The following is a 16,548-nucleotide window of genomic DNA, read 5'->3' on the forward strand; positions in this document are numbered from 1 at the left end:
AAAAATACTCTCCATCCATTCTTTTATAGAGGAGTTTTTAGGAGCAGATGGCAGGTTTGGCCAGGCTTCCTCAAGGAGCAGGCTGACACTTTGGGCCGGGGCACTGACACTCATCAGCCACATGGCAGCGCTCTGTCACCCTGTGCAGCTGCAGCCCCCAGCTTGGACTTTTCTACATTAAAATAAATCTTGCCTTGGATTGGGGTAAATAAGGCAGTAAATAACACGGACACCAACACTGAGGAGCTTAGAGAGACAAGTTCAGCGAAACAAACGGCAGGACACTGGAAAAGGCTCTGCAGGTAACAGTTTGAGGTACCCTAACATCTTGATAAGCCGAGTGTGAAAAATAGTTTAAGCCTTAGGTAAATGGGACGTGCTTGTCCCGCTAAGAGTCCTTCTGACTGGCAGTGCTCAAGGGGAAAGGCCTAAACACAATTTGTTTCTGGCTTTGTTTTGGAGGTCATTCTGCACACCTTAATTTTATTCCCACCGATTTTCCTCCCCTTGGTCTCTTTTACAGCTGCTTGTGCATATTCAATCTCATTGTAGAGAACCAGGGCCATGCCTTTTAAGCGGTCAAACACCACCTGTAAAAAACAAAAAAACAAAACAAAAACCAAATAAGAGCCTCATCCACAGGACTTAACGTCAGTCCCAACAAAATCCTAAGTCATGAGGATACCAGTAAGAAAATGATTTTTAGCAAAGTAAATTTCCGTTCTTTTCTGATGAGGCATATTGTAATGAAGAGACAATATAAGCACACGGGACTGCTTTGAATTGTGGATCTTGTGGCTTGAGGTATATTATGCCTTTATTTTGTTTTTCTGTATTTTACTTTTATCTTTTTTCTTTGGTGACTCAGTTTTGTAGTTTCGCTTGGTTTACTTTTGAGTTTTTTAAAAAAAAAATCCAATATGTCTTAGGGGGGAAAAAAGGTAAAGGGAACATTTAATCACAAGATGGAAACCGTTCTTATTATGACAGTCTGCAGTACCGCTCATTGCTAAACACCCAGTTTCCAAATATCAGCTTCCTTCAGCAACACAGACTTATTATCCAAGCAACAACAACTACAATAAAAAATGTCAAAGCTGCAACACAAATCCACAGAATTCCTTACGGAGGTAAAACCCCGATCCTGAGAAGATGCACGTGAACAGCTTCACTTTAAGCACATCCATGTCCAACAAAAGGACATCCATGTCCAACACATCCACAGAAGGATGGGGACAACTCACATGCTTAAGGTGAAGCACGTGCACAGATCTCGCTTGTGGAGGGGCTGTGTGATGTGCCTCTGCTGCAGGACATGTTCCACAGTCACTGCCTTTCTTCTTTTCCTTCACATGCTTTTGTTAGCGTGACTGTCCTAACTGCATTTAAGAAGTCATTCTTTGGTCTCATGAAAAAACGTGGCCATGCCTATTTCTGTAATTAGCATGAGTAAGTGTAACTACTTGATTAGGTTCTTATTCCTGTGGTGTGAGCAGACTAAAGAAATTTAGTTGGGGTAAGGCTGTACTGCACAAGAGCTACACGTAGGTTCCAATACTTGTTATCTCGGCTCACTCCAAACACCAGCAGCAACTGCTCTATGGATCAGATGGACGAGATGCAAAGCTAGAGAGCCCTGTCAGCCAAATCACAACCCAGAGAGAATTTCTCTATCGGAGCTATAAAGCCCTGGACAGCCGGGGTTGAAAGGACAGGATGTGAAGAAAGGAAGACAGTAACAACTTCAAACCATACACCAAAGCCTCCCACCTACCTTCACCACAGGCCCGTATCGGCAGAAATGTCGAGTTAAATACTGATCCGTAACGTTTGTAGAAAGACCATCTAACCACACGCAGTTTGTAGGCATGCTCTTTCCAAAACCCAGCTGAACACAAAAGGGCAAAACGTCCATCAGTACAATGTACAAGCATTAAACTCACTGAACAGAGCATGCCTAATTAAGAGTTATTTGGAAAAAAAGCGATCGTTTGTATGGGTTTTCTAAAATTAGCATCTTGCACAGGTGTAAGCAAGACAAAAAAATCAAGCAGCAATTAATGAAAATAATTCTGCATGCTTAAACAAATATAGTGTTTGACAACATTTGTTTCCTGTGCAATCTGAATGCTTCTGGAAGGTGACAGATTGATGGCTCTGGGGACTCACAGCCTCTGTTTATCATCACTACCAGGGCAGCTCCCCAGCTCTGCCTTCAAGGGGTGAACCAAAGAATGGCAGTCTCCAGGTCTGCTCCATGCTGGGCCTCCTTGCTCAGGCAGCCAGCAAAAATGATGATTAACCCCAACTCTGGTGGTGAAAACACTGCGCTGTAACCTGGACTATGAATGGGGAAAAAAATCTCACTTGCATGGCCTAAGCTGATCCAAAATACCTTAAGATGCTGCAAACCAAAGTAAGCAGGAGAAGGAGAGCATCCATGGGAAGATTTCCTTACCTTGAGCCGGTTGTTTCCAAGATATTCCCCATCCATCTTCTTAATTGCTTTACACACACTTGCAATATCACAGTATTGCAGGAATGCATATTGAGGAACACCATTCACTTTCTTAATGTCAATATCCTGGGGAGAAAAAGGAAATGACAGTCAGCAACAGGATATTCAACAATGTAACTGGATCTAAATGGACTTCTGATACTCACAGTCATTGTTTAATTAATGCTTTGCTCACAGACAGGATTTAAACATTAGTAGACAGTTGAAAATTTTGCTGTTCTGCTGTATCTCATTCAATAGTAAAACCAAATCCTTACTGACATAGGGAGAGCTCTTTATAATGCAGATTTGAAGTTTGACCCCACAGAAGCCAGCCTGACCTGATCAACAAACAGCAGCTTTGCTTTGCTAATATTGTGTCAAGAAGAGACAACACCAAGAATTAAGTCTAAATTTCTGCTCGCAAAGGCTTGAGAGAAAACAGCCTGCTCCGATCCTCATTTTGAAGCCAAAGGCCACACAGGATTTCTGCTCCAAATAAACCTGATCCATCCTGTTCCTAGAGGTGCTGGACATGTCTCCAGAGCCAGTCTGGCACTGATGTGACACAGACAAAAAAGACCCTGAATTTCTATCACTGCTGATATCTAACCTTCAGCCACCATGAGCCCGTTCAAAAGCAGGTGCAGTCACAAGAAAGCAATGAAGGTCTAATTAAGGCTCATTTTAATTGATTTAAAAATAAAAGCAGCAAGCTTGTAGCCGACATTTGGTTAACATTCAAGCTTAGCGCTAGTACTAGCAAATGTACCAAATGCCTCTGAACAAACTCATGATGTTATGATTCATTCCAAGCTGAAAATAGAAGGTAGAGTGCTGGGGTTTATTTGTATAAATCGCAGAAGCTTCCTTAGCGCACCGCATGCCAATGCTACGGCACGAATTCAAGCACAAACCTTCCAACAGTCAGGACAGACTAATTTCGTGGTTAATAAATCTAGAGGCAAGGCAGCAGTCTGAAATGGTCTCACCTAAGAAATCTTTAGCTGAGAAAACAGAAGTGAACAGAGTGATTTACACAACTATCGGAATTCTACAGCCTTGACCTAATGATTTAAGTGGAATGCTAATTGAGGACTACATTTCCAAGCTCTGAAGCAGCACTATTGCAACTGTGGCAAATTATACCTGACTGCTCACTCTGGGCAAGCAATTTCTTCTGGCAGGCAAATAAAACAGCAGCATTTTGCTCATTATCTACAGGAAAGGTTATAAAGCTGGTCCCTTTTGCACCTGAGCTTGTAAGTTTTCATGGAGATTCAGCAAGGCAGCACTGCTGCTGAATTCTGACCAATTAATAATGTTGACAACCCAGCACTGTTTCATAGAAAATCCAATTTACAAGACAGTGCAGTACCACTGATAAGCATCTTTATCGGGACAGCTCAGCTGGTACAACATTAGGAAAAGGTTGAAGCCACAGACACTGTGTGAATCCATAAACCAGCAGTGATTTCAAGAGAAAAGGGATGCACGCACACAATATTGTGCCAGCCACCATAAAATGTACATTTTGTGTTTGTCCACAGCACACATAGGAGCATGCTGCCCCTTCCTTCCATTGATACCTCAACAGCTACAGTAGTATTCTGGAAATATATATTATCTGGTTATATAATATATATTATCTGCAAAGCAGATAATGCAGCCACAGCCTCCAAAGAATTGTGCAGTGAGCATCCAGAATAAACTGTAAGTGCAGAAGTTCAGATTCAACTAATTCTATTCACTGTAATTTTCTGGCAATTCTCTCATAAATGCAGTACTGATATGACTTGGTGGCATGAGGAGAGGAGAGGGGAATGTCTGCTGCTTTACCTCGTGCAAATCAGCCTGCTCAGCCAAAAACCCAAATCCCACATGTGTCATCACCACCCCATCTGTTCAGTGCCTCCTCTGCCCTATTGTCAGGGAACAGACTGCCATAGCTGATGGCTACTGCCACATGCAGCAGCTCAACACTTTGTTTCAGACATGAATAGGAAATGCAGACTTCACAGAGCGGTACTGATTAAATACGAAAGCAGCACTAGGAGTATGGAAATCCCAACTACCCAGCTATGCTTTTCTGCAAATACTCTCGGCTGGCAGAAGATACATTTCTGACAAACACTCCCAAGACTGTTTCTACTGCTAAATTATCTCCTCAATACACTCGTGCTAAGATTTCACTCAAAATGCAAAGAAAAGCTTTCAGGTGTATTTCAGCAAGACGAATGACTCAGATTATTATAGAAAGACTGAATTATCTGCTATCAGCAGCACAATGTTCCACCACTAGCAGCATTTTATGGGTCCGTATAGGAAGAATTGGCAATAATACCCTACAGAGCAGAATCAGAATTCACATACCACTATGCCACCGAAGCGCTGGAAGATGTTGCGAAGGTCATGGTAGGTGGTTGTCTTCTCCAGGTTGCCAATGAAGAGAGTTCTGGTTGCTTTTGGGTGAAACTCGTCTATCCTTTCATCCAAAGGACGAAATTCATTCTCACTTTCAGTTTCTAGAAGCAGAAGAGTGAACAATTTTGAATGCAACTGCAGTGTTTTTCACATGGGTTTGGTTCGCACTGATTTGTATGCTTCAGTCTACTTCCTGACATGCAGATATGATCTGAATGAGACTAACCAATGTCTTCAACAAAAACACAGCTTGTGTACTGCCCTCCTTACGTCTACATTGCAACACTGAGTGAGCACTACAGAACGAGACCATCCTCAGATGAAAAACTGCTCTGTTCTGCATCTGCTTCACTAGAAACTTAACTCTTTTACAAATATTAATGCCTGTCAAGAATTCAAATGAGGCTTCATCGCACTTGGGGAACAGCATATGGAAAAAGTTGATTTTCACAAGTTTATTTTTAAACAAACAATTGAAGTACAGTGTGAAATCGACGTGCTCAATGCCACAGCTTTCACTGATTAGTCATTCACACTACGCTGCCTAAGCCGTTAGGAGCTGTTTTAATTAAAAGCTGAAAAAAGGTGGCTGTGGGGACTCTGTTCTATGCTTACACCTCCTACTGGCTCCTGCTCCACTGAGATATGGAAGATCTGATTGTTCCTCCCAGCAGCAGCAGATCCCGCTGTTTGAGAGGATGGCAGCTTTCCTTCTCTGCGGTTTAAGACTGGAATTCTCTCCCTGTTTGACCTAGCAGTATCCACTCTCCCAGCTCTGGAATTTATTCTGGCCTATTTCCCAGTTTCTTAAAACTACGTTTCTTCAGGAAGGTGTTTGGAAGATTTATTTCTACATTTCCTCAGCAGTGACTGTGCCCAGGGCAGCAACACATCCGGCATAGGCCTCACCTGGTCCTATCCAGGCTGTCACTTCAATCTGCATGCCAAAGAAAAGCTTTCCTTTGGAGGCATTCAGTGCTTTCTCCTGGTCCTCCTGCTGTCGGAAGAACACCAGTCCATACCGTTCCTCAGAGGCCCCATGAATCTGCACCGACGTCACCTTCCCATACTTCTTGAATTCATGGAAAAGTCCATCTTTAAGGCTTGTATCTAAACCAACAAACATACGTCAGTAGCACGAACACACATTTTGTAACCACTTGGTAGGACATTAAGAAATCTAATACTCTTTCTTAAATATGACTCAGCACTCAGTGTTGCAATAGACAACCCTAAGTTCTCATACAAAGAAGCTGAGGCATGGTGAGAATTAACAGCTAAAGCTGCCCACCAGTTCTAAGCGAAACACTGGAGATGCTTCAAATCTTCCCCTGGAAATCCATACCGCTGTTTCTAAGCACCAGCTCCAGTAGCTGTGGTGATGGGGACATGCAGGGTTTCTCACAGATGGTCACTAATTAAGCAATTTTCCCACCATTGCACCAGAGCTGAGACAGAAGCTGTGAGAGAACCCCGTCTGCAGGGGCAGCATGCAGATGCCATGTTGAAGGCATGACCCTGCTGTCCCTTACAGCCCTGTCTCATTCAGCACACACATCTCTGCTCCTGCAGGAGGGCTCTGGGCCACAGAGGATGTTCTCTCAGTGCTTGTTGCTCCTTCCCTGGGCAGCATCCATTTTCTGCTCTAAATGAGGTGGTTTTGGGGGCAAACTTCATATTCTGCCACCTCATAACATCAATGGCACTGGAAGCCCGATCAAAGCTGTTCTGAACTTTATCCTGCAACCCTTCCTCGCAGACTAACCTTTCTACACATTCCTGTCCAGTCTTCGTTACAATTCCATTTTAATAACTTCCTTCCAACCAACTTGCACACAGCAATAAGCTGCAGGGCATTTTTAAGACCTGCAGCCAAATCTAGACTGCATTTTTCTTCCTGAGGTGAAAAAATGAACAACTCTACAAAACCACAGCCCTGTACCCAACGTCAGTTTGGATGTCCAAAGCATGGAAGTACTTCTCTCCCAATAAATCACCTTCAGAAAATGTTAAGCAACACTTAAGGTGTTTTTTAACTGCATCAGAATGAAATTGTGCTGAGGCAGACAGCAAATGGAACAAAACTGTGGACAATTTCTGTCTCAACAGCTTCAGTTTGGCAATGCTGAAAGAATCCGAGGGGAAAGCACTGCACAACTTTTATCATAACCACAGCCTCCTTTCATGGATGCAAGAAGTTAAATTCCTGGCCCAAGTTGTAAAAGCCACAGCAGGACTGCTCCTCTGGCCAAAGAATCCTAGAATGGCCTGGGTTGAAAAGGATCACAATGCTCACCCAGTTTCAACCCCCTGCTGTGTGCAGGGCTGCCAACCAGCAGCCCAGGCTGCCCAGAGCCACATCCAGCCTGGCCTTGAATGCCTGCAGGGATGGGGCATCCACAGCCTCCTTGGGCAACCTGTTCCCAAAAAAAAGAAAAACTTCCTCCTAAGATCCAACCTAAACCTCCCCTGTCTCAGTTTAAAACTATTCCCCTTTGTTCAATCACTTTCCACCCTTATACTTGGAATTTATACAGGGGAGAGTCCTCACATACACAAACCCCTCACATTTCCATCTCTAGCAGAATAACACAGAAATCTCTTCAGTGCAGCACCATTCACAACTTCATGCTTTTCATAATGCAAACCATCTTGCATTGTGATGGCAGCATATGAACCAAGCATGAACCAGGTTTCATACAAGACAGTTCATCAAACGACACATTTTCCCATTCAACAGTGCAAGAGTTCAAAAAGATATTTAACAGAAAGGATGCAGAACAAAAATGCTTTAATCCACATTTACTCCATTTTTCCCCCCTTCTTCTGGAACACTGAAGACACAGTTCTGCATGTGACTGTACCTGTTGAGCGCACTGGAAGATTTTGGACCTTGATCCCAAAACTTTTCCTGGGTTCATCTTTCTCCAGAGATGGAAGCAGCTGAGATGCAGGCGCGGGGACCGCTGTGGATTGCACAGAGCGTGCTGGCGACTCATCACTCGAACTGCTGCTGGAGTCACTGCTGCAAAAGGCACAAGGGAAACTGTCAGAGGGTGAAAGGGGCTGGAATTAGAAAGCAAACCTCACCTGAGCTATGGTGGGTTTCTGGTTAGCTCTCAGAGCTGTCTTTGTTCTTGGAGCATGCTGGCTATCAGTGGCAGCACACAGATGTTTGGAACTGTGCTGACATCAAACCATGAGGACAGAGCTCTCCTGAAGCCATCTTATCTTCCTCACCTGAGGCAGAAGAGCTGCTCCCAGCACAGGCAAAAGCTCAGAGACGCTCCAAAACCACCCTACAGAGCCCTCAGAGGTGAAGGCCAAGGAATATAGGTAAAACATCAGATGGATCTTGCTGTGCTCCAGGACAATAGGGGAGATGAAATGACAGAGCTTATCAGCCTGGGCACAGCACGCGCTGGATGGCAAAGCACAGAGGGCACATCACAGAATCCCTCACAGCACAACAAGATAATCCATTGCCAAGCTGATGGGCAGCCCCTTAATGCCTCCCAAGGCCCCACATCTCCCAGGGATGGATCCCAGAACCACAGGATATCCCAAGCTGCAAAGGACCCACAGGTATCACCTTCGCAGAGAATACAAAACGTAGAGAATAACGTGACTGCAGCCTGCCCAGTGGGGACACGTCAGCTCCTTCTGTGGCTGGTTTCTTCCCGGAGGCACAAGGGCTTCTAACAGTGCTAAAAATAATTGTGTCTGACATAACCCTGGAGAGTCTTCTATTACACAAGCGACTTTCTAAAAAATTCCGCTGGAATTTCAATTCAGTGAGTGCTGGGAGGAGGATCTGCCACGTACAGAAAGAACAGACAAGCTTTGAAGTTCATTGCTTTTCACATTTGTCTCTGTATCGTGTTAGAAACAAGCTCATCTTTTTTGCATCTGACATTATTTCACAGCTTTCCTGTATTCCCTCTTAAACCGTTTGACTTCATAGCATATCACAGAATGACCTGGGTTGAAAAGGACCACAATGCTCATCTCGTTTCTATCACCCTGCTGTGTGCAGGGTCACCAACCAGCAGCCCAGGCTGCCCAGAGCCACATCCAGCCTGGCCTTGAATGCCTGCAGGGATGGGGCACCCACAGCCTCCTTGGGCAACATGTTCCAGTGCATCTTCTCTTTTCACAAGGAAATGGTTTTGTGCTCCTGACCATTTTAACCATCTGATGCAGGTATCTCTCCCACCATGCTCTACACTTCTGTGGCTGCGCACTTTGCTTCTCTAAGGGGAAGGCCACCACCAGCATGGAGCAAAATGGGCAGTGGGGATGCATAGAAAACACAAACATCACCAGAGGATGAAGGGGGAGAGTCTGAAAATCATTTCCAAACTGAGAGCAGCCCCACGTGCTGTGGAAGTGAGAACAGACATCAGGGCTTCAGCGAGCCTCTGCCCCTTTGCACGTCTTTGCTGGGTACCACCAGCCAATTATTTCAAACATCCAACTTTGCAGAGAGACTGCATCTGTTAAGTAAGAGGTAGAGCTGGATTTCTATGTCAGCGGTGCTTTAAAATGGGAACGGGGTATTTTTAGTGCTTAAGAAGAACAAGCTGTTAGAATGGCAGAGTAACGCGGTGAGACACTGGAGCAGCAGAGCACAGCCACATCCTAACACTGCACTGAGGGGATGAATCACACGGCATGGATCTCATTTATACCTCAGGGGGATCTGGGAAAGGGGGAACACGCTGCTAACTAACTCCTGCTGTATGCAGGGAGCTTTAGGGACGTGTGTCCCAAAGCAAATGGAGGCTCTGAGGTGTTCCAGGAGAAAATCATGCTTTCTCTATTCAGTTTTCAGGGAGGAAAAAAACAGGAACAATTCCCCTTTCTTTCTTTCAGTAAAGGCTCGTCTTTTTTCCAACTCAAGAAACATGGATATAATCATTCAAGAGCCGAAGCCAAAGGTTTTCTGCTGTGTGAATGGGAGATTGATGGAAGAGTTAATTACAGCTGCTGTGTCATGAAGTTACAGCCGCAGCAGAATCAAAACAAGCATGTGACAGTGAGCTGTAGGAAGTCTCAACCGGAACAACAGATCGCTTTCACACCGAGCTAAAACGTGGATGCTGCGTGTAGATACGATCCCAGAACACACTAATATGGCTGATTTTCTCCTTGCATTTGGGACCATCCCGAAGGAACAGCTCGGTGCCCTCGGCTGTTCCCTGCCTGGCACGCAGCCTCCTCCCAGCACAGGGAAACCTGCTCCTCAACGTCCATGTAAACTCAGCCGAGCAGAATGCCAGCACAGCTAATCTCCTGAGCTGTCACAACACACGCGTCTCACAGAGAGGCAGTCTGTGCTGGGAATTGGCTTTTTTAAACATCTCAGCCTTACAGCTTCATTTGCCTTTTAGGAGGTTTGCTCATGACGTGCGCTCATTTGGGAAGAGGCAGCTTTCAGACGCTGCCTCATCGAGCTCAGACCTGCACAGAGCTTCACTATGAGTTCTGCTGCAGCTTTTATCCCGGCCTCACACAAAACAGGGGTTTGATTTTGCTGTTAGCAAAACCAGATGGAAATGGGGGCTGTAAGGAGATAGCTCTTTAAGGAGGCAGACGTGGAGCCTTCCTCTGCCACAAGCATAATTGATGAGCCCTTTTAAAACATTAATCCAATCGTCTATAGTGTTTCACAAGCATTCAGGATGCCCGTGTTCTTACTCAGAGTATTTATCTCTACATCTGATTTCTAATAATCACGATAAACCTATCAGCAACCCAGTGCTCTGTATCCACCTGGGCACAGCTCCTCCAGTGCACAGGACTGAACTCTGGGGTTCAGACCACAGAAATGAGCCCGAGCAAGGCTGGTTCTCAGCACACAGATATTGCTTTTCTCATTTAAACTGCAAAGATGATGCTTTGGATCCCGGCACACCTCTCACTCCTGCTGAAATACACCTCGTTTTCAACTAATTGCATTCTGCAGTTCCAACAAATGATGAAGTTATGTGCTATTTATGTATGATAAATGAAAGCTCCCAAGCGAAGCACACAAAGGCAGCCGCTCTCTTTGTTCCCAGCACAGTGGAGATAAAAGCAGGCTCCGAGGCAGCCCATGTGAAAGGATCCCTGCTGCTGAGCTGAATCAAGGGATCCCACAGCTCTGCCGTACCCTTCTGCAGCTCTCAAATGTGGGATGGCTGTCATTTGTGAGCACTGATTAGAGAAGTGTGAGTCAGCTGTAGTGCAGTGAGCAGGAAGCAGTGAGGCCTCGGTGCAAAATAAAGCTGAAGCATTAATGTGTGCAGCAGGCAGCTGGGAGCAAAAGGCAACAAAGCCAGCCCTCGTGGTCAGGGCGAGTTAGAAGGCCTAAAATTGTTGGAGGGGGGAACGAATTTCAGCAGGAAAAGATAACAAATGAGGTGTTATTTTTATAACAGTTCCCTTCCAAAATTGTGTAAGGAGAACTGGAATAGGACGCAGAGCTCTTCTACAGAACTAATCAAAGCCTTTTTATTGTCAATGGGCTCCAAACACAAGCAGCCAGATGAGATTTCTTTGGGTGTAATGATGGGAAACCGGCAGCAGAGGAACAGCCAACAGACCCTGAGTGCAACAATCACTGTTTGGAAAAGCACCTGGTTATTGGTGGCCAATGCTCTGCAAAAGCTGCCATGGTCACCATGAAAAACATGAGGGAACGTGGCACATTCTGACTATACAGCAAAGCTTGCCCTTGAAAATGGCTTTTGGATATACCGAAATCATAGGTAGATGTAGGTTGATTTTAAGCTGCTATTTCTGCCTTAAAGCATCACACCAAACTAAACGTGTGTTTAACTAGGATTCCCCTCATCCTCAACACACATTGAAGCCCCCAACCACCCCAAAGGACGCACGTTATCAACCAAAGCAGATCTGCACTGTTTAAGCATCCTCCTAGGGAATGGAGCACCCATCAGTGCCTGCCCCATAGCAAAGCTCACACACCACATAGAGGATCCACATGGCTGTCCTGCTGCATTTATGGGCTTCCATATGGGAACCCAGAGCTCTCAGCATCCCTTCCTCACAGCTGCTGTACATTCTTCCAGCACTGACCCACAGCTTATTTGGTGCATACACTGAGTCCTGTGTGACACAAGTCCACGTCAGCACGTGTGCACAACAAAACCATTTCTTAGCTCTATGGAAATGAATAAGGGTGTGGGTTTTTCCCCTGCTACAAGGAGTTACTGAGCCTGAGTGAAAGGCATCAGAAAAGCAAGTCAGACATCCCAGGTTTGTTTGCATTGAGGTAACAAGCCATTACCATGCTCTGCAGACAGCTCAGCCCACACGTACATACCACAGCCAGCCCAAACCCTCCTTTTCCATTTCATAACAACCTTTTCCATTTTAATATCAACACACGAGCTGCCTGGCATGTAAGGGTGGAGAAAGCCAGAGCAGAGCTACACCAAACAGTGCCTCTGTGTCATTACCCTGTGCCTGCAGGCTGCCTCGTGGTACCTCCAGCCTGTGCTGGGAGGCAGTGATTGCACCACACTGCTGGCATCGTGTCAAGCCACCCAGGGAACTTTGGTCTGTGCATGTCACACACACACACCCTCAAAAGTATTTAACAACACACAGCTATGAGAAAACAACCTACAGAGTCGTTTTGACCTGCTACATGTAAGCAGAAAACAGTTGTGAAAAACCAGTGCTCAGCAGATATAGAAGTATTGAGTGCTCCAAGAAAGGCCACTACAAGCTGCACACAAACGAAATCAGGACGACCTCTTTTCATCAGCTTTTTCTGCCTTACCACGCCCAGAAAGGAGACTTAAGCAACCTCCTGCTGGGCTGGAATCCTAAATTGAAAGAAGTAAAACGATGTTTAAAGGCCATGGGAAAGTAGCACAGCCATGACCAGCCCTGATGTGTTAGGCAGCCAACTCACACAGCCTGCTGGAATGGCTTTTTCAGCCTTGGACTGGTGTATTATCAAGGTACGGTTCCTGTGTTGTTAACCCAAATCAAGTGTCTGGTTATTAAGGTTACAATACCATCTCCAGGATGGGCCATATGAATATTTACTCTGCATTAATCTGGCTGAGAATGGTGCCCAATCCAGCACCAACGCCACTCCCTGACCTCGTCCCACTGTCCTCAGGCTCGGCTGTCAGGGTGAACTTTGTACAAGCAAGAAGCAAACAGGTAACCTGGAAAACACACGCTGCTTACAGGCCCAGCAGCAGCTCGTTGCAGCCCCATGCTGGGATGGGGCCACCTGGAGGTGCTGCCCACCTACCTGCTGCACACAGGTCCCCTGGGGACAACACACTGTGATGATGACAAAGAACGTCCTGAGAGGCAGAGGAAAGGTGAGCGCTGCCTGCACTGAGCTGGGGAGGCTGAAGCCAGAGAGGCCTCGAGGGTGAAGAGCAAAACAGCTCCGTGCCGTCACGTTCCCACGATTCAGCTTCCACCAGTGTGAACCAGAGCAGCTTTCCCCTCCAGATCTGGGAACGTCCCTGTGCTGCTGAGTGCTGCCTGTGATCACAGCTGCCTTTACAGACGTCAGCGGGGCAGGGCTCGCTGCTGCAGCTTGCAGAGTCTGCAGGAAAAACCTCTTTTCAACCTTCTGGCCAGAATTACCGTCAGGCTGTTAAAGTAAACAACTTTTGCCAGCTATCTACAGACGATCTAAATGAATATGTTGCAACCGCCACCTGGGAGCGAATGAAAAGAGCCAGGTACATCCCCACAGCCCTGCAATACAGATGGAAAAACAAGGGAAGCGGAGGGCACGGGCTCTGCCCAAGGTCGAGCAGTGATCGCCCAGGCAGCAGGATGAGGAACTCGTGGCTCATGGCAGGCCAGAGCTGTGCAGAGACATGAGAAGCTGCTTTCATGAGCAGCAATGCTTTAATGAGGGCACCTACCGAGACCTTAAGAAAAACCTACCCTGAGTACAACCAAAGTGCCATTCAAAGTGCGACCACGGTCCACATTCATGTGCTGCCCCATTCACTTGCTGGGATTTGGGGCCGTTTGGAAATGGTGAGCCCTCTCATATCAACAAACAGAATTGTTCTGCCGATGGGAAAGCTGAGCCAAGACACACAGCTGATAAACACTGCTGCTTCAGTAAAACTGGGAGCACGCAGAGCTTAATATAGCAATTCCATTTCTGACGGGTAACGCTGTGCAAGTTTGGTACTTCTAAAAATGGCCACCGTTGTCCCAGGGGTGAGAATGGCCAAAGCGACGTTATTGCTCAATAAGAAATAAGGATGTGTACTAAAGGTGGTTTGGAAACTATTCCTATTGCCCGACACCTCATTTAGCTCGTTAAAGAAGTGCCAACTACATCAAGGGCTGCCTGGTCTCCTGGGCTTCTTTATCTTACCCTGTTTTAAACCAACCACAGCAGCTGGAGCAGAGGGTGAGGGCTGCCCTCCTGCTAAAGGAAGGCCTGGGAAAATGATGTCGCTCCTGTGATTGCAGGAGATGCACGACAGAGAAGACGTGTGATGAGTTGTGTGCTGAGGATTAATCTGTCATCTGAAAATGCAAAGAACAGATGGATCTCTTGGCTCAGACTATATTTGGAAATGACTTCACTCGCTGCCCACGTGCAAATAAAAATAAAACTAAAAGTAGAACTTTCAGTGAGATTTCTCATGAATAGAAAACACTTTAGCCACAAAAATTGAAACAAAACAAAACACAGACTCTGGAACAGGTAAAGCGCTGTAGTATGGCATCATGTAGGAAAAACATGTCAATCTATTAATTAAGCAACCACAGAGTTATGCCAGACTGAAACATCCACAAACCAAACACAACATCACATGATGGAGCAGCCCTTGAGTTCCTCTCTGAGACAACATCTGACAGCCCCCTACTGCAAACTCAGTCAGCATTATTTGCTGTGATGCACTGATCAAACATCAGCATGGCTGGGAGCCCAGAGGGACACCCAGCACCTCCCTGTGACCATCTATTAAGAAACAATCCCGCTCCCCTTCCCCATAAAGCCCAGCACTGTGCCATCCCCACAGCAGGACCGTGAGGTGTGAGGACTTCCACACTTGTGGGGAAAATGCTGAAGAGCAGAAAAATACTAATGAAAAACACCACCCATGTGAACACCATCGGCCAGAGGGATTCCCACGCAGGCTGGCAGGCCCCACTGCTTGCTGTCCTGATGGGGAGCAGGAATAGCAGGAGTTAAGCATCCCATCCACAACAAGCCACACTATATTAATTAAATTCCCTCCTTTTCTTTGTACGTGGCTTTAAAAAGACACGGGGAATATTAATATTAAAAAGCAAACTCAACAAAAACTAAGTCTGAGATCAGCATTAGATAGCATCTGTGTTCCTCCGTAACCACGAAACGAGCCGCTCCTCACCTCCCTCCTCAGAACAAACAACCAAGGGCAGACTTACAGCAGCACCAAAGCCCAGCAGTGCAGGGCATCCTCCTGGCTCTCACACTGGGCTGAACACCTCTCCGCATGCCTTGGGAAAATGAGGGGGGACAGAAAATGGGTACGAACCTGACAGCTTCCTTTCTTTGACTATTCATCCTTCACAATCCAGACAACAGGACACGCCAGGCAGTAAACAAACACGTTAGGGAGGGACTAACTTCCAAGCAGCTGGGTAAGCCTGCCATAATTTGAGGGTTTGAGGTCTTGCGGCACCTCTTACCAAACCAGGTGTCAGATGATACAAGGAGGTCAGAGCTGGAGCAGCCACAACAAGCAGGGCACTCTGCAGCTCCCCATGGCCGGGGACACCGGGCTGTATGGGCTGGGAAACAGGCAGAGAACAAAGCTGCTCTTTCACACGTTATCGCAGGGCGGGCCAGCAACGCCTTTGACTTTTGTACTCTCAAATGGAAGAGTGGTGATAAATCACGTGAGTGTCCTCTGGATGGGGTGGGTTTGTGCCTCAACTACCGATTCCTGAAGTGTTCCATGACTTTCTGCTATTTTAGTTGTGCCCAGGTATAAAAACAACGAAGGTTTCTGGGCACTGGGAAAATACAAGAAATGAGACAGACCTGAAAACCACTTCCCTGTCACAGAAAGGATCTTCACAAGGTGCTCCTGCCACCATCCTCAGTTTCTAAGCATCTTCTAGCTAAAATAATCACCAGGAGCTACAAAAAGCAGCCGTGCACTGAGCTGAGGACATTCTGCAGAGAGAGATTTGAAAGGCTCCACGTTGCACTCCTGCAATGAGGAGCACTTGTGCTTGCAGGCAGACAGGCTGCTTATTCCTAAACCCAGCTCAGAGCAGGAAAGAAAGAACAGGTCTCCCTGCTCTTATCACCAGAACCTCACAAGAAGGAAGGACGCTCGGAGAAGCTTCACTTCTCCATGCCATCCACGCTACAAGGGTTAGTTTTGTTCTCCTACCAGTTGAGCATTTAATAAATGGCAACATGAGGTTCTGCTTTTTATTCACACGCTATCTGTACAGCGTGTTTCTTTATTCTTCCCTTTGGAAACTCACCTTCTGCTTTGCTTTAAACAAAACAGGCAGTCATGCCTTTGGCATCTCAGAAATTCTGACTCCATCCCGGCCCACGCCAACTGCTTCCCACAGACTGTGATTTGCCACTCGGAACCACGCCGCGTTCC

General features: G+C 46.2%; 1 protein-coding gene across 9 annotated transcripts in view; it reads right to left on the minus strand.

Moving 5' to 3' along the window:
- Window positions 1-16,548, minus strand: part of SPEN (spen family transcriptional repressor) — a 51,934-nt gene that overhangs the window by 14,926 nt on the left and 20,460 nt on the right. For 6 of the 9 annotated variants that reach the window (XM_085509758.1, XM_085509759.1, XM_015882263.3 and 3 more), the window contains 6 exons: window positions 7,786-7,946; window positions 5,831-6,031; window positions 4,871-5,022; window positions 2,459-2,584; window positions 1,775-1,888; window positions 477-590 (listed from right to left, as the gene is read on the minus strand). In XM_085509758.1, coding sequence (XP_085365884.1) covers window positions 477-590; window positions 1,775-1,888; window positions 2,459-2,584; window positions 4,871-5,022; window positions 5,831-5,864 — 540 coding nt within the window. In that variant the 5' untranslated portion in view covers window positions 5,865-6,031; window positions 7,786-7,946. The remainder of the gene's footprint in view (window positions 1-476; window positions 591-1,774; window positions 1,889-2,458; window positions 2,585-4,870; window positions 5,023-5,830; window positions 6,032-7,785; window positions 7,947-16,548) is intronic. The other 3 variants (XM_085509760.1, XM_085509754.1, XM_085509753.1) reach the window with 1 other exon arrangement.

This window comes from Coturnix japonica, chromosome 9 (genome assembly GCF_054131305.1).
Source record: "Coturnix japonica strain WE chromosome 9, WE-NBRP24, whole genome shotgun sequence".
NCBI lineage: Eukaryota > Metazoa > Chordata > Aves > Galliformes > Phasianidae > Coturnix > Coturnix japonica.